General features: G+C 49.4%; 1 protein-coding gene across 1 annotated transcript in view; it reads right to left on the bottom strand.

Annotated features, from left to right (window-relative positions):
* The window catches only part of Slc9a9 (solute carrier family 9 member A9), a 203,614-nt gene that overhangs the window by 107,124 nt on the left and 69,837 nt on the right, over window positions 1-26,653 (bottom strand). Inside the window, exon 7 of the mRNA XM_090323408.1 lies at window positions 25,548-25,653. Coding sequence (XP_090179534.1) covers window positions 25,548-25,653 — 106 coding nt within the window. The remainder of the gene's footprint in view (window positions 1-25,547; window positions 25,654-26,653) is intronic.

The following is a 26,653-nucleotide window of genomic DNA, read 5'->3' as shown; positions in this document are numbered from 1 at the left end:
GAGGTGCTATCCAGGAACATGGTTCTTTATGTATGTGTGAGGCGGTGTCACGTGGCACAGTCTCCCTGTCTCTCTCCTGACCTCATCTGGGTGACTCCCCCGATGGAGAGCTTTTCTCCTCGCACGCGCGCCTGTTCGTGTGTGTCCTGAGATCTGAACTCGGGGCCTCGTGCTCTCGCTTGGCTAGCACTCTACCACTTCGGCCAGAGCTCCATCTTTGGCTCTTGGGTGTTTAATTAGGGATGAGCAGCTCACAGTTTCCTGACGAGGCTGGGTTTGAACCGCCGTCTTCGATCTCAGCCTCCTGAGGTGGTAGGGTGACGGGTGTGATTCCGTCGCCCGCCGTTTGGAAGACAGGCTTGTCTTCTAGCCCAGCAGGGGTGTGGTGGCTTTGTTCTACCCACTCTATACTTTGCTGCGACGTTGGACTGAGCGGCAAGGACAGGCTCAGCACCTCCTGCTCCACGAAGCCGTCTGCAGAACGCTCTGGTCAAGTCTGCTCAGGGTGTATACCCCGGGGGCCGGAACCTTTTATTAGGCCGTGATATAGGCAAGACGAGGCCGGGGAGTGGCAGAGGAAGCTGATGTCGGCGCCAGCCCATCTCCCAGGATAACGGAGGTTTCAGGCCATGGTTGAAGCTACCTCAGCATTGGCTCAGTCCTGGGCCAGACCTGGTGGGACCCATCCGTGGCTGCAAACACGAGGAGGGAGAGGAAGAGAATCTCCCGTGCAGATGGGGCTCTTTGGGGTGCCCCGAAGCAGGGCTGTTTGTAGAGCAAACTGAGGGTGAGGATCTATTACCGTAGGTTTATTCTTCTCTTGAACGGCAATGGACGTTTGAGTTGGATAAAGCCAGCATCTTTGAAAATGGTAGGGCCAGAGGAACACCTAGGGGTGTTTAAAAATTCATCTCGTAACTGGGCAATACGTCCAGCTTATTGATTTGTTCTGCTAGGAACGGATTGCTCAGCAAAAAAACTGGCTTGATGACAGTATATTGCATCCACGCTCAGAAATAAGTGTGTGGAGCATCTTTTACTCGAGAGTTTTAGGAACGGTGGGATAGCCTAAATTGCTCTAATGAAAGCAGCATTCATCAGGACCATTTCTTCAGGGTCGCACTGAAGTTTCATAAACATTTCATAAACCAGAGTTTCTGTCCATACGAACTTCCTGAGAAATAATAATAATAATCATAATAATAACAATAATGTAGGCCCTGCAGCCTGCAGGGTCATTGCGCATAGAATGTGGAATTGGGATCTGGATGCACGTTGTGTTGTTTTTACTTCAAATCTCTGTACTATTATGTCTAAAAAAATGGTAATAGCACCTACCTATCATAGGGTGCGGTGGAAATTTGATAAGTTGGTGTTTAAAGCTCTTGAAATGGCACCTAGAGAATCAATCATTTAAGCAAATCTTCCTTCTTCAATTGACAGCTTCCCCCACCCTCTCCCTTTCCTCTCCCCTCCCTTCTCCTACCCCTCTCCCCTCCCCTCCTGTCAATCACTTTCCTGTCCCCTCTCTTGTCCTCTTCTTCCCTGCCCCTCCCCTGCTTCCTCCTCTCTTTTCCTAGTCCTCCTCCTCCTCTTCCTCCCTCTCTCAGCTTGCTTTAGTCACAAAAGAAGTATTTCAAACACAGCGTCCGATGAACTAAGACTTTGCCAGTCTTCTTACGTACCTGAGCGCTGGCCCTTGGCCTAGATGTGGGCAGCACAGCGAGTGGTAGGTAGTAAGTACACGCTTAATGAACACTAATAATGAGGGAAAAGAGGGGTGGGGGTGAGAGGAAGAGGAGGAGGAGGAAGAGGGTCACTGAGGGTGAAATCAGGAGATCCAGGTCAGGAGAACATGCAGCCATTGACACGCCCCCCTCCTCCCTCCCCCTCCCCCCGTCCACCCCCCCTCCTCTCCCACATGCCTCCATCTCCTCTCCACTCCGCCAGCCGTCTGTGTGGTGTAACTTCCTTCAGGTCTGGAGCCCAGATAATCAAAGGGGTTAAGCCCCAGAGGCCTTCAGGAGCTCAGGCCCAGGCCGCGACCGGCCCCCACCCCTCTCCTGCTTTCCTGGTCCCCTCCTTCCCGTCCCTAGCTCTCTCCATGCCCTTTGAGAACTTCTAAACACGACCCCGTCATGTGCACATAGCGCATCTCTTGCACAATGTCCATGAAGAGTTCAATCATCCAAGGGAAAAAGCCCCACAAAAACCAAACGAGCTCTAGCCAGAAGCTTCCATGTTTCTCTGCCAAGTCTTTAATCCCTAACAACAGCAAGAAAATTCGAACTCTTCCAGCTCGCTGAAGAGTCCTTGATTAGTTGGGACATAAATATGAAATGGTTTATTATTTTTCCCCCAGTTACGGCCTCCAGCTGAGCCACGTCAAATCCCCCTGCACGCTGGGTAAGTACTCCCATTAATGATGCCTTGGTCAAATTCCACTTTTCAGCCTCTTGCAGTGATTAAAAAAAAGAAGAAGAAATCTTTAGTCTGGCCCAACTTCAAACCCAAGTGTTCAAGGCCAGGATTCTTCCCCTGGAACGTTCAGGGCCCCAGCGGGGAGGGTGAGGACGAGGGTGCCGCTTTCCTTCCTGGACGGCCAGTCTGCACGGAGCTTGGCAGCTCCAGGGTCTCACTCCTCTCCTGGCCTCCCGTCGTCCTTCCCTGGGGTTTGCGGCAGGAGGCTGGTGGGCTGGCAGGCTCCCCCAGCCCAGCAGACCAGGGAGTCTTCTGGCCTGAGGATTCCATTTTCTGGGTCCGGTAGGCTGATGTCTTCTTCAATCCTGAACAGAGAGGGAAGCCGAACCCAAGGTGCCCTTTCCACACTGAGGGGCCTCCAGCTCCCCCAGGGGCAGGCCGTGCCGGGGCAGTCCTGGGGTCCCCTCCACCCGGATGGTGTCACGGAGCCAGTTGGAGGTGGCTGGTCCTCTCTGCCGGAGTCCTGGGCAGCTTTGTGTGCGTGTGTTTAGCTCCAGAGGAGGTGTCATGGCTGAACACCTCTGGGTGGCCAGCTTTCTCTCCAGCCACAGTGGCCGTGCTCTGCAGGACACGCACCAAGAGGCAGAGCGAAGCGGGAAGGGTCGAGGCGGCTCCCCTGCGGCCGTCACAGGCAGGAAACCAAGAGGAAAGGCGAAACGCCCGGCAAGGATGGCTTGGGTTTAAAATTCTTTAGGGCAAACGAAGGGAAGAGAGAGGAAGGGGGGAAGGAGTAAGGCAGAGAGGGAGGGGAAGGAAGGAGGGAGGGAAGGGGAATTTTTTTTTAAGAAATAAGTGGATCCTTATCAATTATTTATCTTTTAATATCTACACTATCCTGCCCTTCTCAGAGAAGTTACTTAATTATGGAAAGGAATTGATTTTACGGGGCCAGCGGTGGTATACGCATTGGAATTCACCCTGGCATCTGCCTGCCCATTATCCTGGCTTCTGTTCTGCCAAGGGCGAATGCAGCTCTGTCAGGAGAGCGGCTGCAAAGCGTAGTGATTGTTCCAGGCTCCCCGGGAGGTGAGGAGAACACTCTTAACCACGAGAGTTCCACACCCACTCCTCTGCTTTCCTACTCAGAGGGCAGCTCTGGACAGAGGCAAGCCTGCCATGCGATGCCAGGCGAGTGTGGGGCTGAAGTCCAGGCCTCGAGAGGCGGGAGGCAGATCCATCAGGGGTTGGCGGGAGGAGGGAGAGGGGGGAGCACGTGGGGAGCTGCCATCGCCCTGGAAGACGGTGGCCCCGAGTTCTCAGGTGGATTTCTCTCTGTGGACAGGAAGACTGAGGGAGTCCATGAAAGTCAAAGGGAAGCAGCCTTAGAGCCATAGGCCACCATTTCCTAGCTTTGTCCTGATCGCCACCCCTCCCCCCAAGACAGGGATGTGGGTAGATTTCCTGTGTTCACCCCAATCCCAACACTGGAGGCCCCTGAAGGAGCCCGGGGTTCAGGCTGGGGTGAGATTGAAGATGACATCTGGAGCAGTTACGAATTCCAGCAGAGTGGCTCTAAGTGGCTCGGGCCCACTCCGATCCAACCCGAAGATGGCAAAAGAGAACTCCGAGTTTACCGTCGGCGGAGAGGGAAGAGGAGTCAGAAGAGGCTGCGTGGTTTTCTTTGAAGGAGGTCTTAAAATGACTTTGTCATTTAGCTTGGGAAAGGTCTTGTGAAGAGTCAAGTTAGTCTGCGGGCTCGGAGAAATGTTTTCTCACCCCTAATATTGAAAGCAATAGCCTTAAACATACATGGAAGTAATACTCATCTGTGAACACTCATTCCTTTTCTCCGAAGCAGAAAACAGGAATCTGAATCCTGCGACAATGAGTCTATTCATTTAATAGAGCTAGAGAAAGAGAGAGGAGAATGCTCATGGCCTAATGGGAATTTCTGCCCTTTCTCCAACTTTGCAGTTCCTTTAGTCCTCATTAATGAAATCTTAGCTCCCAACAGTGTTGTGGTAGCTGATATTTTTAGTCATAATAGATATAGAAAGATATAGAAAAGTAGGCTAATAGCCACTAAAGATGGAGATCCAGTTAAAACTGAGATATAACCATAAACAGGCACAAGTAAGATCAAATGTCAATTCCCGGAGCTGGAAGTAGAGAAAATGGCCAGATGGATCCCGTTCCGGCTTACGTATCATTCCTGTGCAGCGCTTTCTGTGTCAGATGCTATGCCAACCATTTTGTAAGCATTAGCTCATGTAACACTGAACATTTTATAGATGACCTAACTATGAATTGACAAATCAATATTTACATCTCCTTTACTCTTTTTAAGGATCTCCTGGAGAAAGTATTCTCCGATTAGAGATTAAGCAGAGGCAGTGGGTTAAGATCATGTCCCTGGGTGAGTATTCGTTTCAGGTCTCAAGATTCACACGTTGTGGGTAATTCACACGAGAGAAGGGGAAGACACTCGGATCTTGCAGCCTGAGTGGTTTTTACAGAGAAAGAACTCAACGAAAGCTTCATCCACCAAGAAACAAGGGCCAAGCCCCTCCTCGGAAGCGGATTTGAGGACTCCTAGTTCTAAACAGAAATAAACATTCCCTCAGCTAAAATACCCATTTCCACAGGGAGAGGGCTACTGCCCCTCTCCCTGGATTTCTCAAAGGAGGAGCCATATGGCCTAGGCGTTCTTGCGACATCTCATAACTCTTGCCAGCTACACCCACATTAACTCGGTCAGCGCATTTGGCAGCTGGTCACTCATTCCTTGAAGGGGGGGGGTAATTCCTCGTCTCGTTTTTGTAGTGGTTTCTAATCCACACGTTGGTGCCTTCACCTAGAAAGTGCTGATGGTTATTTCTTAGAGAAGGGGACTGAATGTGAACAGGTTTGCAGTTTTCCAGTGACGCTTAGAATACAGAAGGCAACCCCTCGACGTTAGCCCTTAAAGCTATAGTTATTGCTGTTTATATGAACACGGTTGCAGTGATGGCCTGTTTCACCTTTTCTTTTTCTCCCAGAAGAAAGCAATAATACCTACGCTGGAAGGACACAGATGGGCTTAGGAATTTCCCCGCAAAGGCTCGGAACACTGGAAGAACCTTTTGCTGTGAAATGAGCAGCGTGCTCAGATGGATCAAACCTTGGATTCATTTTTATCTTATCGAGGGCTGCAGAACCGTGGCCTACTGGAATAATAGGAGACAGAAGGATGCAGATGATTAAAAAAAATGAACTAAAATCGAAAGATTCATGTTGTCTTGCAAATTGAATGGAGTTGAGTTTCTAGCTGTCTTGTGGGAAGAGGACACTAAGACAGACAGAGAGACCACACATCTTCTCTTGCTGTATGAGAAAGAAAATGCATCTGTGAACGGCATCGAATGGAATGTTATGGGATTGCTAATAGCGACAATAATTAAAAAAACCGCAGTGAAACCAATGGCATCGTCTTTTCCAGTGACCATCCAGGCACAGCGCGCTGTGTGCCGCACAGAGATACAGACGCGGCACTCGGCACTTTCTTGGCTTGGAGTCTACAGTGCTCCACAGATCCCGTGGTTACGGACAGTGATGAGCAGTGGAAAGGAGCACTAGTTACCTGTGGTGGAGTCAAAAGACCTTTCTCAGACAATGAGCTGTCCGTTCCCCACAATCCCCAGTCTGGGGGATTTTCATTAACACAGTAGAAAGAAGCTCAGCTCTGACTATAAATAAACAGCTGCCTAACACAGATGATGGAGAAGGGTTTTGTCTGGTGACAAAGCCACCTCCTGGAAAATATTCGCACTGTCCCACTTATCCCTCCAGCCTCTTCCTGCCACCGTGGTTCTTCCATTTATTAGTAATTCACTGAACATCTGTGCCCCAAATCACAGCTTAATTTAATTAAGGTTTTTTTCCCCCCTTTGTCTTTCTCTTTTAGATACGCAGAAAGTTTCACTTGAGTTCAAGTTCTTTGGAAGCAAAACATGCAGTTATCTACTTCCATGAATGGATTTTACTAAGGTAAAGTCACTCACCCCTACCAATTGCACTTTCTTGTTTGAAAAATGGGATCTGAACACCATCCAATTTTACCAAAGAGGGCATTTCTTCTACCCCAATGTTCATAAATCAAATGATTATTTCCAGAAGTTGCTACAAGTACACATTCTATAGCGGAACCATCTCTGGTGGCAGGCTGCCGGGATGCAGCTTTGTGTTAAGAACATAGATCTTAGGTGTGTTTCAGCCTCAAACCCGTATAGCTTGTTCGAATGGATAGAGTCCTGCAGGGCTCAGTTAATCAACTTTCTTTCCTTCTCCTCCCTCCCTCCCTCCTCCCCCTCCCCCTCTCATCCCCTCTAGTGTAAAGCACACCTCGGTCTCCCCAGCTGTCAGCTTCACTTCCCTGGCTCTGTAATAAAAAGCTGCTGCTGTTGCCATGGCAACCTTCGTCTTTCAGAACTGGATGGACGCAGACAGGCGGCGCAGCTGTACCCGCGAGGTGGGAGAGCGAGGCCTCCCTCTCCCCAGAACGAGGATGAGGACGAGGGGTCTCCAGGCCAGGCCGAGGCTGAGCCTGCGGGGTGACCATCTTCCTGAAAGCTCAGTAAACGTCAGGATGGGAAGTTGGAGGCCGTGCGAGCTGAATTTCCACCCTGTTCTCCCGGGTGCTAAGTCGTTGCCGTGTCCACTGTTTATGGAACGCCCTTCAACAGCTTCATGTGACAAAAGACACCCCTGGCCCCCCAAGTCTGCAGGCGTGACCCCGGCCCTTCGGGGAGCAGAGGCTGTGGCTGAGCCTGGGGCCGTGTCTGTCTGAAGTCTCACAGCCCATCCCACCCGTGATAAAAACCCTGCACGTGAGACACCACAGCAGCTCCACTTCCCCCAGAGGGGCGTGCGCCTCATCCTTCCCGAGGGGAGGCAGGGGCCAAGGGCGGAAGCCAGGGCTGTGCACCTTGGGTCATTTTTCTCCAGGAGCAGCCGCCTGGGGCTGTGTCTGTTTAGGGCTCTGTCAGATGCTGAAGTCATGTGGGTAAAACAACCAGCCTGCCCGCCCTCCCTCCCTCCCTCCTTCCCTCACTCCCTCCGTTCTTCCTTTTCTCCCTTCCTTTCCCTTCCCTTCTCCTTCCTTCCTTCCTTCCTTCCTTCCTTCCTTCCTTCCTTCCTTCCTTCCTTCCTTCCTTCCTTCTGTCCTGTGGTACTGGGTTAGAGAGGACGGTGAAGTGGTTGGCAGTGGCATCTACGCAGGAGGGGGTGGTTCACAAGTCTGAGGCCCTCTGGGCAGAAGCCTAAGGCCTTATCTGAGAAGCAAAGGAAAGCCAAAAGGCCTGGTGGTGTATGGGGGGGCTGCTGGCTGCAGTTGTGGGCAGAGCAGATGCATGAGACCCGCGCTCAAACCTCAGTGGCTGTATGAGTGAATGAATGAATGAGTAAATATTGAAAAAAAGAAACTGACGTGTCCCACAATGTTTCATCTGCTTTCCTATCATCAGTGACTCTTTCCAGTCGCTGAACCCCCATGTTCAAGGAAACTTGGAGAATGAAGACACTTGTGGGAGCCCCTTGTCTAACCCTTGTGTGACTTTCTCCACTGTTGTTTTCTGACACACCTTTGCTGCCATGGGGAAGGATTAGGAAATGACTTCAGGGTCCTCAAGAGGAGAAGGAAGGGTCCAGGCATTAAATAGACCACCGCCTGCAATATCTACACAGGTGTCTCCAGCCCCTTCCCATATGCCTTCGCCAGGCGCCCCACACAGGCGAGAGGAGACCATCAGGCTGTGTCTGTCCCTGGTGGCGCCTGCTGAAGATCGGAGGGCCTGTATTGGCAGGGAGGTCCGGGGACGTCATCTCAAGTGAGTATAACAAATGTGTCTCCTGATCAATGACGACAGGAAGCGGAGGAACAGCGCTTTCAAACTTGCTTCTCCGAGGAGCTCTCTTAGCGGGTTATTTTGGTGGGGTGGTGCAGGTTTACTCCCGTAAGGGCTACTGAGGACCCGTGGGTGCCTGGCAGTGCTGCAGGGGAGATGATTTGGGAGGCTGGCTGGACCCTTTTGCTTTGGCGGTGTGCTGGCTGGTCCCCCGTGGACTGGACGTGCAGTCCCGGCCTTCTTCCAGTGCTTTTCAAGAACTCAAAGTCAGGTCTTCACAGCTGCCCCTGAAGAAGGCCTCGCCATTGGGGGGCCAGCGGCCGGGGTGCATCTGCCTTGAAGGGACTTGGTTAGTGTTAGCCAGTTTTGTTTTTTTTTAAATCTTCCAGAAAGCCTTACTGGCTCACAGACATCACTTGAACGCTACTCATGAATTCAGTTGAATTGTTATAATTCCTTTAACGGCTGTTTCATTCATGTTTGGGGATATGAGAATAATCGCGTTTCTAGACACCCGTAGGAACACAGGCAGAAGCGGAAGGCAATTCTTACTGTTGTCAAAATGGGCTCCTTTAAAAAATTTTGTTTCCTGGTTGGATGTGGTTCTGATGGAGATCTCTTGACACTTCTTCATCCACCTTCTCAGAAGGGGGTGACTCCCAAAGGGAGCCCCTCCTCCTTCCTCCAGGAAGGAGGGAGCCGAGACCTTGAGTAAGAACGCTGGCGACCGCGTGTGAGTTCCAAGCTTTGGAAGCGTTTGAGTGTTTGGGAACCTGGCTTGCTTGGAGGAAGCTGCAACACTATAGAACGGGCCATGTTAGAATAGGCCAAACTCATAACTAGTTCACCTAACTAGCGGGTGAGAAAGCTGGTCCCTAAGTTTCCAGCGCGCCCGCTCCGCGGCGATGCTACTGAGTTCATGCACCACTGCCACGGAGGGGCTGTGCTGCCGCGAAAAGTCCATTCCCATCACTCCAGCACGTGGTGGAAGCAAGAGCTGTGGGGTCCTAGAGGCTCTGCTTCCAAGGAGACCACCAGGCTTCCAAGAGGGCCGTGTGCACCAAATCAACGACAGCGGGAAAGCCTCTTTTCTTGCTGTCTAAACCAGACTGGACCCGCAGCGTCCGTGCTTGCCGCAGCTGCTCTCCTCTGGATTTCCTCCACGGAGCCTCAGCTCGCTCTCCAAGATTCGTGTGGCGTCCTCGGAGCGCCCCACCATCCGACCTTGCCTGTGGGAAGAGTGTCTGTTGTGTCTTCAGACATGCAGCAGCTCTCGGCGTCACTGGCCCTGCCTGCAAATGAAAGTGCCTGTAATGTAAAGGTATGAGCTGTGTGCGGAGACCAGTGAGAGGAGAAACCCCAGAGCCAGCCGTGTCGGAACACGGATTTCCTGGGTTTGTTTTTAAGAGAAATTGAACACTGAAACCATGATGTGAAGTCTGAAGATTCGCCACGCACATACATTAGAGTTCGTTTTGAAACACATGGTAAAGAGACAGCAAGGACGTGGCGCTGTGGCTTGAGCGGTAGAGCGCTAGCTTTGAGTTGAAGAGCTCAGGGACAGTGCCCAGGCCCAGAGTTCAAGCCAAAAAGAAAAAAAAAAGAAAGAGACAGCAACCCCAGGAGTAAGACACAAAGGAAAATCTCACAACTAGAATAATAATTTCCACTAGATGCTACTTAAAAAAACATCCTGACAAAAGAGTTCACATGCTTTTGTTTGACTTACCCAAAGGACCACAGAAACAACCACCCTTCTCTTTCTATTATAATGTTTCCATAAAAGGTATTTCTGAAGTATAAATAACATAAAAAGAACAACCACTCTGAGGGTGAGGCAGAAAAATGTAAATACATATACACATAAAGGAAAGAACTAGTATCATAAATATAGGAAATAGCACAATATGAAAACAACTCTAAAAACTACACTTAAAATGATTAAAGATATCATGAAATTAACTATAAAATATAATGAAAGAACATAACTCTGGCCAGTTTAAAGAAAAGAACCTCGAATCTTGAAAATGTAGGCAATAAAATGAAAACCTCAGCTGGCAAATCTCAAAAGAGAATAAGAGAACAAGATCTGAGAAAAAACCCACCCGGAATAAAGGGTAAAAAAGGAGACGAAAACCGCCAATGAATAATGATAAGCATGCAGAATAAATGGGACGGATCCAACACAGATCCAACAGGAATTTTAGGAGACCGACAGATGAGTGGGAAGCCATCCTTAAATAAAGGTGTTGTGGAACTGAAGAATCATCGAATCCTGCATGGAGGAGCGTCAGAAGAGAGGGAACCGACCGCACAGGGAATGCAGGTCATGGAGCAACGCCATGCAGCGGAACAGGCCAGCACCTGGCACGGAAAGAAATCGTCACCAACGTGATTGTTACGTGACTATACGTGAGGTGGAACTAACGTGGCAGACAGCAGCAGACGTGCTGGAAAGGTAAAGACAACCGGTTTCGAGAGTGTCCAGAGCCAGGGTGGAAGCAGGGAAGCCCAGTCATCTCCTCAGCGTGGCGCCATGTGGGATGTCAAGGCAGACTTGCATTAGACATGGTGCCATGTAGGGCTGGTCACTGGGTACCTGCAGTGCCACCACCTCCACTGGTTAATTCCAGGCTTGATATGCACTGGGCCCCAGCCAGGTGGCACGGTGGGCGGACTTGGCGTTTTCAGCCTGTTCCTCTCACAGGAGTCTCCAAATCCTAAGTTGTGTGAATTCGCATCAGTGAGAACTCGTGTGTCCAGACGGCCTCATGGGCCTCTGCTGCGAGGCGACTGGGCCCGGAGCTGGCTCTGCCCACGCAGAGAGGGAACCTCGTGGGCCTCATGTCTGTGAACGGTGCCTGGGGACCCCCGATCGAAAGCCAGGGGAGGTGATTGCTTCTCTGAGGTTATTTCAAGGTTCCCCGACAGAGCCGTGTGTATTTATCAGCCCTCCTCCATTTCATCCCCTCCTTTTGTTTATCGCAGATCTAGAAACGTTCAACCAGTCGCGGCCGATTTGAAATGACAGGTACAGGAATTCCCGGGCGAGTCGCACTGACTTACATTTTCCTATGTCCCGTGGGCAGATTCTGTGCCATTTCTCCCTGAAATGTTCCCGCCTGCCACCGAGGGGAGACTATTGTGATCTCGATTTGAATATTAAACATACACAAAAGGAATCACCTCAAAAACAGCGTGTTTAAAGAATGCCTTCAAACGCAGAAGCACTTGAAGAAAGCTACATTGGGACTAATATGGATTCCTCCCCCTCATGTAGAGAAAATATAAAAGGAAGGGGGGAAAAAAAAGGACACAGCGGGGACTGAAATATGTGACAGCCAATTTGGAAACAGCTGTGTTGACTCCAATAGTGGCGCGTCACACATCCTGTATGCCCTCTTCCCAGTTTGATTCCGTGGTGCCAGGAAGAGCTGCAAAGATACAAAACGTGTTCTCACGTGGCTGCTCTGTCCTGATCAATCGCCCTTCCCCTTGTACTGAGTCATGTGATCAAAATCTGACTGGGGGGGGGTCCTGGATGTGCTCTTTCTGTCCCTTTTTTGGTCACAAAACACCTTAGAATTATAAAACGTAGAGAGAGAATACCACAGAGCCACTGCAAGTGTTTATGGGGAGGGGGGTGAGAGAGTTACAGATAAGAACTTCTTGAAAGGGAGAACAGAATCATGAAAAAACAAAACAGAACAGACATCATTTTACTATCTTTTAAGGCCCTGGTCACCAGAGGCCTTAAAATGTGGGAACTTCTGACAGTTCAGAATTCAATCGTAGAGCCAAAAGTCCTTATTAAAAAGCGTTTATAAAGTACCTAGTGCCTAGTAGCAAGGCAGGGATTTTTAGTGATGTCATATGTTTTATTTATTTTTAATTAAAAAGTTATCTGGGGCCAGGAGCGCGGCCTAGTGGTAGAGTGCTTGTCTAGCAGGCACCAAGCCCCAGGTTCGATTCTTTGGTACCACCTACACAGAAAAGCCGGGAGTGGTGCTGTATGATGTCAGAGTTACGCCTTTTTTTCTTTTCTTTTCTTTTTGTCTTTTGGTAATTGATCGCCTAGAAAGCCCAGGGTATCCGGTGACCCTTCTCTTGTGAAATCACAATGCTACTCTTAAACACTGAACACACGTGTATGCATGTCCGCAGACATTCACAGCCTGCCTTCGCATGTGCTGTTTTGCTCGCGGGACCTTCGACTCTGACACTGGTAACCACAGAGCAGTGATTTGACGCGTGATTTCATGATACTTTCCTCTCCAGAATTACAACTCAGGATCTAGTCTGGAGAGAACGGCTCTCTTATTTCCATGGGGGTGATACTGTGTTTTGAAGGTAAGGATGCTGTGGTTGGACTGGACCCCTGAAGTGCAGGCGTGGGAAGCATTAACCCCACGCAATGCTTTGGAGGTGGAATCCAGTGAGAGGCCGCCCACGGCCCTTCTGCCATCGTGAGTGGGCTAATGCCATAATCACAGGCCTGGGCTACTCACTGCCCCAACCTCTGTGTGAAATGGAAGCTAGTTTCTCTCCTGCCTTCTGCCACGTCATGAAGTCCAGTGCAGACAGTTCCAATGGACAAAATAAGACAGGCGTGCCGCTCCTCACCGGACCCCGGCAACAGCTTCCAGACTGTCATCCAAGCAAATTACTTGCTTTATAAATTACCCAGCCCGTGGAATGCTGTTACTGCAGTGGAAAATGGAAGATGACCCAAGAGAATTGCTATTATTATTATTTTTAGTATTAGCCTTTCCTCTCCAAGAACGTAGTATCTTTCCCCTCCACTCTTTAAGTTCTGCCCTGGCTCAGGATCGGCAATGGGTCCCTTTGTTTCCTGGGTGGTGGTGGGGCTCCACCCAGGCAGGGGATACAGGCCCCATTTGTAGGTTTAGAGCTAGTAGCTCCCGGGCTGGGTTGCCCAGTCCCAGTTTGGGGTGTCCTCCAGCCCAGGCCTGCGCACTCATCTGCTTCTTGTCTGCTCCCCCTTCCCAGCTGCAGATCTGGTGCTGGGTCCGACTTCTCGCTCAGTCATTTCTGCCTCTCTCTGGTCTAACGAGCCTCGGGGCATCTTCAGGGTGACCGAGAACCCCCGGTTCCTTCCGGGGAACAGGGTCTGTGCGCGGGTCCTTCAGACTCGAGGCGCTCGAAGCCACGGCGGAGCCCATCTTACTGACTGCCTAATAAAAGGGAGAGAAGTGGCCCTGGCAACGTGCTGTGATTGGGTCACGTATTTGCTCGCATGGTAATCAATGGGGACCCGGGATAAGTTAAGGTGGTGTTTCCCCCCCATTATTGCTATGAGAAAGATCTAAAACCTCACATGGGAGGTCAGAAGTTCTCCACCGCCGTGGAGAGCCTCACGAATGATTAGACATCCTGGGCTTGAGCTCAGGGCCTGAGCACTGTCCTTGGACTTTCTCAAGGCTAGAGCTCTACCACTTGAGCCTCAGCACCACTTCCGGCTTTTTTCTATGTATGTGGTACCGAGGAATCGAACCCGGGTCTTCATGCATGCTAGGCAAGCACTCTACCACTAGGCCAAACTCCCGGTCCCTAGACATCCTTTAAAACAATCAAGAGCAGCCATCTTGTGCCTGGTGCAGTTCAGTGAGATTCGCATGATGCCTTTTTGTTTTGCTCCGTGAAGAATGCGATAGTAGATGGGTGCCAGCCCGACTGATATTGCAGTCTAATCAGACGTGCCGGACGACGGATGGTGTGACAAGAAGCACGGGCAGGAACAGTGGGAGCTCGGAGGCCACCTCACCTCGGCGGGGCTTTCGTGAGGGGACGGCTTCTGAGGTGGGTCTTGACGGGCCTGCCTGGACACGGAGGCCGGGCCATGGAGCTGGGAAAGGCGTTTCAGGAAAAGGAACCGAATCTGCCATGGCTTGGAGTCTCTGGAGAAGTCTCAGATATCTTGGCTTGATCAGGCGGGGATGGCCAGCCCGGGGCCCAATCCAGCCCGCTAGACTCTCGGATAAACGCAATGGTGCTGGAACAGAGCCCGTTTGCTCCTTGACCTGGCGGGTGTGGCTGCTTTTGGTTTACAGCAGCAGACTTCAGCATTCACCACCGAGACCCGTCCACTGCACCGAACGACCATATTTGTCATCTCGACACTTGCGGGGAAAAGTCTGACAACTCTGGATTGGACTTAACGGAGGCGGGGCAGAATGCAGACCTGCGTTTTGGAAATGGGGTGGTATCCCCTGTTGAAACCCATCATCAGAGTGAAAAGAATCCTGTCACCGACTGGAGCGGAATTTTCTTCTTTCCCTTTACAGCTCACAAACGTCTACCTAACTCATTCAGGGGAGTTCAGAGGCAATTTTCTAAGCCCTCTCTTTCATTAATGGCGTGGAGAGGCGTTGAGGCATGTCCTCCGGGAGTGAGGAGGTGAAGAGGAAACCAAGAAAATGCCGCCCCTCTCAAGGCCGCCACGGGTATTTTGAGCAAGATAACCAAGACGGTGCTTCATTTCAGGGAGTGCTAAATGCTCTAAGCAAAGTAATTTCGTGTGTGTAAAGAGAGAGAAAGAGAGAGAGAGAGAAAGAGAGAGAGGGGGGAGAGGGAGAGAGGGAGAGAGAGAGAGAGACTTTTATTTGGAAATTTTGCCCTGCTCAATGTAAATCTAAACTGCCATACCTGTTGGGTGCAACGAATTTGCCAACAAGAAAAGAGAATTTACATTTTATACATAATGCACACACATTCCCTGCCCCCCAATACTTAGCAGCCAAATATCAAAGCCCTTGCAGGTCGGATCACTGTGTACAAAGTTTTCGCAAATGGCCTAGATAAAAATTCATCTTGGGGTGTCGTGCACCTTCCTAAGGGAAGGCCCACAAATCCTCCGCTCCCCAGGTCGAAAGCTGTGGGTAAGAGGATAAGGGAGTCGTTTTAATCGGCTCACTCCATTTCCAGCTGACAGCTGACCCCAGAGGCCTGGAGAATCACTATCGATCTACTGTGTCCCGAGAACAGAGGCTGAGCACGTGGCCAGAGTGAAGGAGTGGACACATGCCATCACCAGATGGCTCTAGAAGGCTCCGGAGTAACCACAACTGTGTCACCGCCTCAGGACACGTGCTTTGTTCAGAACATGACCGGTTACGTGGAGCGAGGAAGGGGTCTTGGAGTCCAGGCTATCCCAGGCTATTCCTCTTCCTGCAGAAACTAAGCTAGCCTAGTACTTCCTGTCTCCTGGGAGAGCTTATTAGGTAAAACCTATTCATGACAATGTAACCCTGTGTGGTGGGCTCTGTCTTCAGGTGGAGTGCACATTTTAGAGGAAAATGGAATTCTTATTTACAAAGCATTAAAAAAATTAAAAATGATTTTATATTCCAGTTCCTTTTGTGTGTATGTGTGAAGGTTACAGACTTTATTTAAAGAATATTTCTTTGGAAATGCTCTTATCTAGACATAATAATTAGGCAATAGCCTACAACAAAATGTGTCAGGATGATTATGATAGGATAATTAATAACTCAGAGACTAACCTTTAATACAAATGTTAGGCTATTTCTCCACTCTATTGCTGTTTTTGGGGCATCTTGAGATTTTATTCAGTATATTGATTATTCCTCTCAAATTCCTATCAGTTGCAAATTTGACGGGCTTGTAATCTGTCCTAGGATCTCAATCATTAATAAAAAATATTCAGCAGAAAATGTCCTTACACAGAGCTCTCTGCCAGGCTACTGGAAATACGAGATTCTATTGCTACACAAATCCATATTCAGTCATTTAATCTTGAGCTCAAAATTCCCTCTGATATTAGTCCACAAGTTTCTGTTGAGAAGCCAAATAAATACCTTGCATAAATCCACACAAAATTGAGTAGGGATTAAAAATAATCCCTGCATTTGGGTCAAAAACTCTAATGCAGTTTTGAAAATAGTAGCAAACTTGTTCACGGAGAGAGATGGGGATGAAGACCAGAGTGAGAATTCAGTCCGGCTGGCGGCTCACACCCGGAAACCTAGCTACTCAGGAGGCTGAGATCTGAGGAGAGAGGCCCAGAGCCAGCCTGGGCAGGAAAGGCCATGAGACTGCCCATTCCAACAAACTACCAACACGAAAAGCTGGGAGTGGAGCTGGGGTTCAAGTCGTGGAGCACCAGGATCGAGCAAAAGTTTAGGCACCGTGCCCAGTCCCTTGGTTCAAGCCCCAGTGTGAGTGCACACACACACACACACACACACACACACACACACACACACGACCATGTCTTACATAGAACAGAAATGGGACTTACAGAAGAGAAAGCACTGAACGTTTCTCGATTCTTTTTTTTTCTTATTTTGCCAGTCCTGGGCTTGAGCTCAGGGCCTGAGCACTGTCCTTGGACTTTCTCAAGGCTAGAGCTCTACCACTTGAGCCTCAGCACCACTTCCGGCTTTTTTCTATGCATGTGGTACTGAGGAATCGAACCCGGGTCTTCATGCATGCTAGGCAGGCACTTTAACCACCAGGCCAAACTCCCGGCCCGGCCTTGCATTCTTAACACAGAAAGGCCTTTCCTTTCAAAAGGGAGGAGGTTCCTGCCAGCCCTCCAGGTGACAAACTAGAATTCCTGCAGAGGCTGGGTCTACTGGTGATGGAGGGGGGCGACCTCATTTTTAGCTCCTTTCCTTTGATACAGAAATGAACTCAGGAAATATTTCCTTTTCACTCTCCAATGCCCTGTCACTGGGCACTCAGTACCCTACGGCAAATCATCCCTGAACCCAGTCTGAAGGTGGTGCCTTTGGGTTAAAGGTAACACAAAAGCTTCCGTTAGGCAAGGAGGGGAAAGGCCTCTGTTCCCTTTCAAATGCGCTATCCCTTAAATCATTTTAGTGACAAAAGCAAAGCAGTAATATACGCTCTGTCCTAAAGCTGAAGGCCATGCGGAATGAGAAAGCGCAAAACACCAAGAGCTACTCCGTGCCGTTTATTTGGGTGTAAAGATGAAATAGGACCAACCTACACACAACGGGAAGGGAGGATTTAGACAAACGGCCTCAATGTGATACGATCGCGTTAACGACAGCAGGTAAAATCTGACCACTGAACTATAACTTTGGGAAAAAAATAAGCCATTTGGGATAGGCCTTTGAACAGGAGTGTCACCTAGCCAATTTGAATTGAGCACCTCTAGAGAACTCAGATGAAACTACGGCATAATAATAGTACAGCATACTACAACTGAAGCCAGATGGAACCGCGGGACGGCGCTGTCCTGAGAGCACAGGGAATGCCAGAAGCAGATAGCCTAGACCCCGGGGTCTCTGACTGCACAGGACCGTTTACTGGACACAGCCTCTCTGCTGAACCGAGGGCATTTGCTATCAACACATGGAGAACAAGAATGGGGAAAGAATTTTTTTTTCATCTTTTTCCTTTCAACACTGCCTGCCATTTCTGGCAAAATACAATATATTTGAAAACCCTCAGGAGAACTCCCGACTTCTTGCTCATAAACATCCGATATATATATATATATATATGTATATGTAAATATTTAGAGCTATTAGCATGGGAGCTGGGCATTCAAAGACAGTTCATTTATCATGCAATGGCTGGCCAGTATGTCAGGCCTTGTAGTCGGGCTCTGAAAAAAAAATGGGCCTTGAGTTGATCCTCTACTGCTAAACAGCAGCTCCTTCCCCAAGTTTCCATCAGATTCCCCAGGCATGACAAACCCCAGGAAGGCAGAGCCACATCAAACCTGCAGGAAGTCTACCTTGTAAATTCATTACAAAGCCTGAGTAATACCAACACATTATATTCTCCAGGCCAAGAGAGAGCTTCTAATTTAGACTAAAATTTGTGACTGCATATTGATTTGGCTTCTTGGTCTCTGCAATCTTTATTATTATTATTATTATTCCCCTTAGGAAAGAACTCAGAATGAATCATCTGAAATAAAAGACATTTTTTTCCTGGGTTGTTTGGAATGAGAAGTCAGGCTTCAGTGAATCAGAAATAAAGCACACCTTTGGGCAAAGAACTCTTAATTCAGAGCTCTGGAAACTTGGGATAAAGCTGAGTGTTCTCTTTTTGTTGAGATGCGGCTTCCTCCCTCCATCCCACACTCAGCAGCCTTTACGTTTCCTACTGACATTTTAGCATCCGGTGTTTTAGATCACCCCGGGTCTAAAGGTGAGTCTGTCACGTTTTAGGAATCTGACCCCACAAGCCGTCAAAAGTAACGAGTCATCCTTTCTTCTCACTGAGATCCCAGATGCGTCGCCATGAGCTGAGGGGTGCGTGCCACTGGAGAAAGGGGGGGTGAGGGGAAAATTCTGCCCATCCCTCATGTCAGATACCAAAGGACCCTACACAAGGACCAGGACACAGACCAGGGAGAAGGAATTCCACCTGTCACGTCCCTTCCCTGCCCCCCGCACTGGAATAAAACAGCACCGTTCATGGGATGCAGGCAGATAAACACCCAATCTGCCAGCCCACCACGCCTTCCTCTGTACGTGCGCTGACTGGATCCAGCTTCCTCAGTGGCTTTGCTATAGGAAGCCAAGAAAGCGACCCTAGCAGCACAGACACGGTCACCTCTGGGCCGGTGGCTTCTCTGTGCTCTCAGATTCCACCTCTACACACGCTCAGTGGCTCAGCTCACGCACCCCTTCCCGGGTCTGATCTCCGCAGAAGGAGACAGACACTGACGCGCTGCGGAAACCAGAGCTCGCTCTCCCGACTCAGGATCGGCTCACAGGAATAGGGGTGTGTGGGTGTGTACCCCTGTCCACCACCCACGGCGGGGAGCCCCCGCCCCGAGGAGCTGGATCTCAAATCCAAAAGGAGAAGTCCAGGGCACCCACACAGGACTGGGACGGAGGGAAAGGCAGGCGCCGGCAGGGGTCCGGGGCAGGCCAGCCGGCCTCCTGCACGGCTTTCACAGCAGGAGCCACGTCGGCATCTCCACACAGCATGGAGAAGGACGGTCCGCTCCCACACCCTTTCAAAGCACCGACCAGCGCTTGGGATGGAGAAGGTGGCGCTGTGTGGATGCCATCTTCTCTCTACCTCCGCTTTCCCACCACCGACCCCGTGTCTGCCAGCTCTGGGGACTGGAGTGGAGCACGAGTTGTTCATTTCACACGACCCCCCCCCACGCGCCTCCGCCCATCTGCACGTCGTTCGTGCACCTATTGGTGTCCGTGACCTCATTTGCCCCCTTCTTTCTGGTAGCAGTTTCCTTCTTAAACTCAACTCTAGCCCGGGGAGACCTGTGGTGCATGACTCATGAGAACGCATTTCATTTGGATTTAAAGTATTGTAGCTGAATTGAGAAGCTGGGCTATTCGTCATCTTTCTTCTTTTGCCAGTCCTGGGCTTGAACTCAGGGCCTGAGCACTGTCCTTGGACTTTCTCAAGTCTAGAGCTCCACCACTCGAGCCACAGCACCACTTGTGGCTTTTTCTGTGCATGTGGTAGCGAGGAATCGAACCCAGGGCTTTGTGCATGCCGGGCGAGCACTCTAGCAGTAGACCACACTCCCGGCTCTAGCTATCTTTGAATATGTAATTTTCTGTCTTCTGGCTACTATTATGGCTGATGAAATAACTGTTCTCATCCAAATTAGATAGCCTCCATTCAAAGTCATCTGCCTTGTCTTTCTGGTTGCTTTGTCCCTGATATACTCACATTTTGCTACAGTATACTCATTTTCCGTGTCGCGCTGTCTCAAACACCTTATAACGGGTTTTCTTTCGGAACCCCACTGGTGAATCTCCGTCAATTCACGAGTCACTGTCTTAGCAAGTAACGTCTTTATAACGAAACCCATTTTTTTAAAAATCCTAAAATGACAATGTCCTTTGCTGTGGATTAGTTTTGTACCATCTAGTTTTGCACATACTGTGGTATTGGTTCAACTTTTTAATTCTGTAAGATTACTATTCATTATCTCATCATATGTTGCCATAACCCATTTTTAATTAGCTTTAAGTAGTTCTAAAAGCAGTTTATGAGCTCAATATGTCTTGATCATCAATTTTTTCTCTTTTTCAATTTTTTACTGATGTGTCCTGGATTTTTCCCATGCTATCATGTATATCTCTTGTCTCTCTCATATCTATGTACATATATATATATATATACATGTATATATGTGTGTGTGTGCATATGTGTATTATCTGAACTGCATTTTGTCTTTTACTACTTCATCTTCTGTTCTGTTGGTTGCTTTATAAAAGGACAAGCACATGACCCATTTAGATTATCAATATTTTCACTGTGAAAGCTCTATTTTCTTGCTATTGTCATTCTTTCTAATTTTCTCTGCTCTCTCACTGGCCTCTATGGATATTCATAATATACCTATAGTATAACCTTCCTCAGACTTTTGTAATGGTTAATAGGGTTCTTCGAGGTACTCCTTCCTCTGGTCTACTTTTGCCTTGCTTATCTTGTGCCTTTCCTTCACGCTGAAGGTATTTCCTTTGGTGGCCTTTTCCTCTTTGTGTGAGCTCTTTCAGGAAGGATTGTTTGATTGTTTTCCTGTGGGATTTTCCTGTGCCTGGGTGAGAAAGGATCACTTTAGAACAGTCTGGGCGTGTCTAGATTAGGACTGGGGACTGTGTCTTGGAAAGTCATTTCGATTGTTTGGGTCACTTAAGTTAATTTATTAGCTTGTATTTCCTGTGTGGGGACAACTGCCCAGGCCAGGAATTCTGATTCATTGAATTCTAGACAGATGGTTAAGTATCTTCCTTATTTCTTAGGGCTGGCGGAAAGTCTCTGTGACTGGAAAAGCACCTCGAAACTCCAGGTTAAAGTCAGAGAACTTTGCTTACATTGTAGTATCATGAGGAAAAGATGGGGCTCTTAGTTCCATGTGAGAACAGAATTCCAGGTCCAAAGTCTCTGAACGTGTATTATCATATCATAGCCACTGTCATTCTTGTCTGACTACTGTTTTCTCCTTAAAAAAAAAAAAAGACTTCATGCCATTGGCCGCGGGGATGAGGATATGATTTAGATCTGACCTATCACCATGCTTAATACTCCAGAGAACTCTGAGATTCACACAGGGGTTAACGTCTGGTAAGAGCAGTAGCAATCAGAGTTCTTGTGACTTCTAGGAAAATGTTGAGAGAATGGCTGGAAAAGTCTGGAAATGCTATCAGCCACCTTCTCCTATGTCACAGAACAAGCCAGCTACCACTGCTAGGAAGAGAAGTCAGGCACAGAGAGGAAGGGAAACGAGGCCCATGGTCCAATGGGGGCTGCCATATTGGAATCCTCTCGTTCAGCATATCCAGAGTCAGCCCAACTTCTTAGATAAATGAATCCCTCTGCCCAAGCTAACTTACACCGAGTCGCACACCCATCACTGCGCAATGGATAAGAAACCCACCAACATGGATTATTCATTCACTTTTGGTAGATCAAACTATCATGTCTGGCTTGACAAGAGCCAGCCAAGTTCTCAGTTGCAGTGCCAAACACCAGAAAAGCAGCGAGCGAGCAGCAGATGGGATCTGATGGGTAGAGACGGAGGACAAAGCCACAGTCAAGTCCTGAACTGGGCCACTGAGGGTGATGGGGCGGGGGTGGGGGATGGAACTATGCCAGAGGCACAGTCAGGAATGAAGAAGGAGTAAAAACAAACCCAAACGGTGTGGAGACGCCTCCTCTAACTCATCCGGGGGGGGGGGGGGGCGGCTGTCCCCGCCAGCCAAGCTCAGGGCCCACTTCTCAACCCTGCACGTGGCGCCACCTGGGGTCTAAGAGATGAGGTCCGCATGGAAGAACCGCCTGCCTTGATGAGTACCCTGAAAGCCAAAAGAACCCCACACACTCTCCTTTCAATTGTCTACCACACCAGCATCCAGACAGGCATCAAAACAAGCGCATTCTGTGCCCACAATCTGCTTCCCAGGAAAACATTAAGGCCAAGTACCTTCGGAGAGATGAGCTGAGACAGAAGAAACTTGTGTTTAAACCACATAGATTCCCAAGAAGTATCACACTTTCCGTCTGTCACAGCAGTTCTGGCTTCCTCTATTTCCCCCAAGGCAACCCCTTCAAATCATGTGTTTGCAGCCAGGTCAGATGGGAAAGGAGGCCAGGCTAACGAGACTCCCCACCAGGGCTTTTCCCATCCCTGCAGGAGATGAAGCAGGTATCTGGCCACAGGTTTTAAGGGACGGGGTGGCGAGATGTCTGAATTTGAAGAAATCTCCTAATTGATGCGGAGTTACAGAAGAACACTCCCAGTCTTGAGCTGTGTGCTGTGGGACACGGAGAAATGCCGTGAAGGATCTTACAGCCTTCTTAGAGATGACTTTAGTGGGAGAAAGAATGGAAATCCCTCCGAGACATGTTTTATTTGCTTGCTTATCTAGAATGATTTATTTATTTTTTGTCACGCATGGCTTGACAGAAGCAAGGAGGGGCGCTCTCCGCGGTGGCTGGGTGCTGGAGAAACACGGGTGAGCGTCAGAGGGAAGCGGAGAGATACACGTAATAAATCCAGTCATATCTACTGCTTGCCTGTCGGTCGAGGAGGCCCTGGTTTTGTCGAATGGTTCTATGACATCTCAGGATTCCTCTTGGTTCCAGGGTGTTGGAGGCGTTTAGCCATCCTGTTCACGTCTGTGTTAAGTTTCCCACAAGATGGAGGGGCTATCAGCACGGTGGCCTTTCAACAGAGCGCTCAGTGTAAGTGCCAAGCTCTCGCTGGCATCACACTCAAAATGACATTTGCGTGTGAGGACGGCGGAGAGGCAACAAGCTCTCATTTAAGGGAAAAAATGGATGCGCTGTCGCTCCTGCTCCTTTCATGAAGGACACCCAGTTTCCTCATAAGCATTTGCTTTCCAAGGGCTAAAGGCACCTCATCTGTATTGATTGCCATCCAAGAGCCAGCTGCTTAATGAGGTTCTTGGTTTATCGCTAAGGAGATCTAGGCTTTTGCTCTCTGTGGAATTATTTTGTAAGATGTTTCGGTATGATACTGGCAATATTTCTGTTTTGCAGATAAATGGCCTGATAAAGCCCAAAGCCTTCTTTTTGCTCTTCCACTGGTAGGGAACAAATTCAGATTTCTATCCTGTGGAATCTTCATTTACGGCAAATTGGCAATAAGTAACTACATGAATGGTGTTCTCTGAACCATCTTTAGTCATAAAGTCATGGTTTATTCTATTCCCCCAATTTATATATAAACCAAGAGAGAATATAAAAATCACCGAATATAAAAATCACTGAACACCATAATCTTTTTGAATTCAGAGAACACGGCTTCTCCTTCCCATTTGGGGCTGGTCTCGTGTCAACTGGAATAACACAAGTTCCCGAGTGGATATCCTGACACTAGATCTTTGGGTTTCTCATCCAGGCTTCACTCTGAGCTGTCATACCGCCTCTAAAAGGAATGCCCTTCTCTGGGGACAGCTTCGTTGTCATCCACTGCCCTTTAGAAATGTAAATCTACCACACAGAATTCCTTCACAGGTGCGGGCATGGCATTTCTATACAGATGAGATAACCATCCAGGTGAGGTGCAAGTTAAATGTAGACCCTCTGGTTGTACAGACGACGGCGGATCATTTTAAACCCCAGGACGGGATGTAGCACCCCTCACCCGGCGCTCTGTACAACAGCTGTCTTCATCAAAGTTAATTAGAACTTCAGGGTCAGAGATGGAACCCTGAAGTCAATTACTGAGAAATGGTATCCCTTGTAGACTAGCAAAGAAAAGCCGCTTTAATGGAAGAGGCAGCTAATAGGACAGCATGAACACAAGACTGCCAAAAATGCCAACACTCTAGAACTCCAGAGAGGACAGGTCTTTGGAAGTTAGGAAGGGGCCAAGTGTGAAGCACCCTCCCTCCCACCAAAAGGACAGGTCAAGGGCAAGGTCACTGGTGACTCAGGCTCTCTCTTAGAGGAGCCCTGGACAGATTTGCTCCTGACGTTTCCTTTGTTCATGGCAAACTTCTCATGGCCCACTGAAAGTGTCCAGTGGAACACTCGTCCCTAACTCTTCTCACGAAGCGCATTTATGTCCAATGGAAAAATTCACTTTTGTCATAGCATGTATGCCTGGGTGGGGGCGGGGACGGGGTATGCTTGACCTTTTACCACGAGGCAGCTTAGGAAGTAAAAGAGAGGGGCTCAGCAGATTAAATATATATATATATATATATTATCTTTAAATGGTCCTTTAGTGCTAGTATTTTGGGTATTTTGGGGATAGGAAATCTTGACATCCTACTTAATTGTTCTTGGTTTGGTTTTGTTTTTTTTTCCCAAAGCAAAACCTCCTTTGGTATTTGTGATTCTATCCATCTGGGGCTTTGGCTTACAACCACACTTACTGGTATTTTCCTGTAAGGCAGGGAAGGCGCCCTTCTCTGTGGCCAGCTGAGCGACATTTTTGAAGCTCAGTGGCAACTTGGGGGGCGGGGGTAGATGCGTTTACAAATGTCAACTGGAATTTAAGAAAAAATAGCACAGCCTGCTTGCTCCCCTCTGTGAGATGTGACTTTTAAGTATTCTTTGCTACTTCACAATACATTTAAACTGCATTTAAAAGTAATTAGCATCCCGGAATAGAATCCTTGCTGTCACTCTAGTTATCAGATAGCTGTTTTTCTTGGGGCCAGCTGACAGGTGCCCAGAATGCTGGTCTTCATCGAAAACCAAGAAGAGATCTCTGATGCAGCGAAAGCCACCAGAGTGTCACCAAATGCCACCTGGGTGGCATTTATTCAGTATGAAGAGTGGGTGTCTAGAGAAGAGTTGAGGAAAGAGCACTGGTTCTCATCTCAGCCCTCAGCTCAAAATCCCTGTGGCTGTGATCGTCGCCTGACCACGTAAAGCTCTCCTGTCCCCACCCAGCGTTGGATCAGCCTGAGAAATACAGCAAGGAGTCTCCCGGCCCTGGAGCCGGGGCCCAGCCGCCAGCCTCCCTAGAGGTAAGCATCCCCTGGAAAGTCGCCTGTGTGGTGGGAAAATTAAATGGTATTGATTCCCAATGCAGGAAGTTGTTGTTTTCTTTCTTTTTCTGAGTGTGGGTGTATTTGTGGGACTTGAAGCGAATCAGCTAACTATGCACTGAGACCCAGAAAAGTCTGTCTCCACGGGGGATCATGTTTTCTGCGCAGGATTTCCTCAAGGGCCAGGCCTGGCGTGTGTCTCTGCTGGGGAGGCGCGAGTGTGCTGGTCTCTGGCCGGGATCGGACGCCGGCCACGCTTGGTACTTACTGTGTGAGGACAATGGCCACGGCGTCGTTGAAAACGCTCTCCCCAAACAGCAGCGTGTACAGGTCAGGGTCCACGTGCAGCTCGTGGAAAATGGCCAGCACGGTCACTGGGGGACAGACACAAGGGAGGCGAGTGAGTGGGGACAACACAGCCATGGAATTTCCCTTGATCACCTGGGGGGGGGGGTGGCTCACGCCTGTCATCCCAGCCGCTCGGGAGGCTGAGATCTGAGGATCGCGGTTCAAAGCCAGCCCAGGTACAAAAGCCCATGGGACTCTTATCTCCTCCACTGAACCACCAGAAAACTGGAAGTGGCGCTGTGGCTTGAGTGGTAGAGCTCCAGCCTTGAGCCGAAGAGCTCGGGGACAGCAGCCGGGCCCCGAGTTCAAACCCCATGACCAATGACAAAAAATAGTTTTCCTTGATGATGGTCCTTTTTGTTTCTTGCCTCCCCCTTCCCTCTCCACCTGCCCGGCCCCCTCTCCACGGCTCCCCTCAAGCCGTACCGAACACCCCAGCACTTTCCCAGCATTATCTAGCATGTGCATTCCGGTTCCATCAGAGCAACGATTTGTCACATCTGTCACCACCGGCCGTCACCCAGCCATTCTTCCAGGGCACACAACCCCCCGCCCCCCACGTCCTCCTCCCTTCAGTCATCCTTTGAGATGCTCTGGAGTCTGAATTCCTCAGTGACCTGGCTCATCGCGCTGGTGTCAAGTCACAAACGTATCTAAGAAGCGAAGGGAAGCCCAGCTTTGCAGCACGACTGCTTGATGCATGTACACATGGATGAAGGACTCGACGCCTGCAGCGGCGGCTGCACGGCTCCTGTCGACTTCAGCGTCTGCAGCTATTTATTCACGCACGCGAGGTCTGAACCCAAGGCCTGAGATCCGCTTCCCGGCTCCTCAGCTTCCACATCTGCTCTTTGCTGTGCGTGCGGGGCCCTCACCCCGGGGACGGTGGCATTGTGTCCTGGACGAAGGGCTGTGACATTCCCACATTCCCACAGCTTCCATGCAACCAGGGGCTGAACTCCGGTTCAGCAGATGCCATCATCCCACACGCAAGAGAAGGCCCTGGCTCTGCACATTCCTCTCCAG

The sequence above is a fragment of the Megascapheus bottae genome, chromosome 32, assembly GCF_031878675.1.
Source record: "Megascapheus bottae isolate mThoBot1 chromosome 32, mThoBot2.hap1, whole genome shotgun sequence".
Lineage (NCBI taxonomy): Eukaryota > Metazoa > Chordata > Mammalia > Rodentia > Geomyidae > Megascapheus > Megascapheus bottae.
This window is presented reverse-complemented; position numbering and strand designations above follow the sequence as displayed.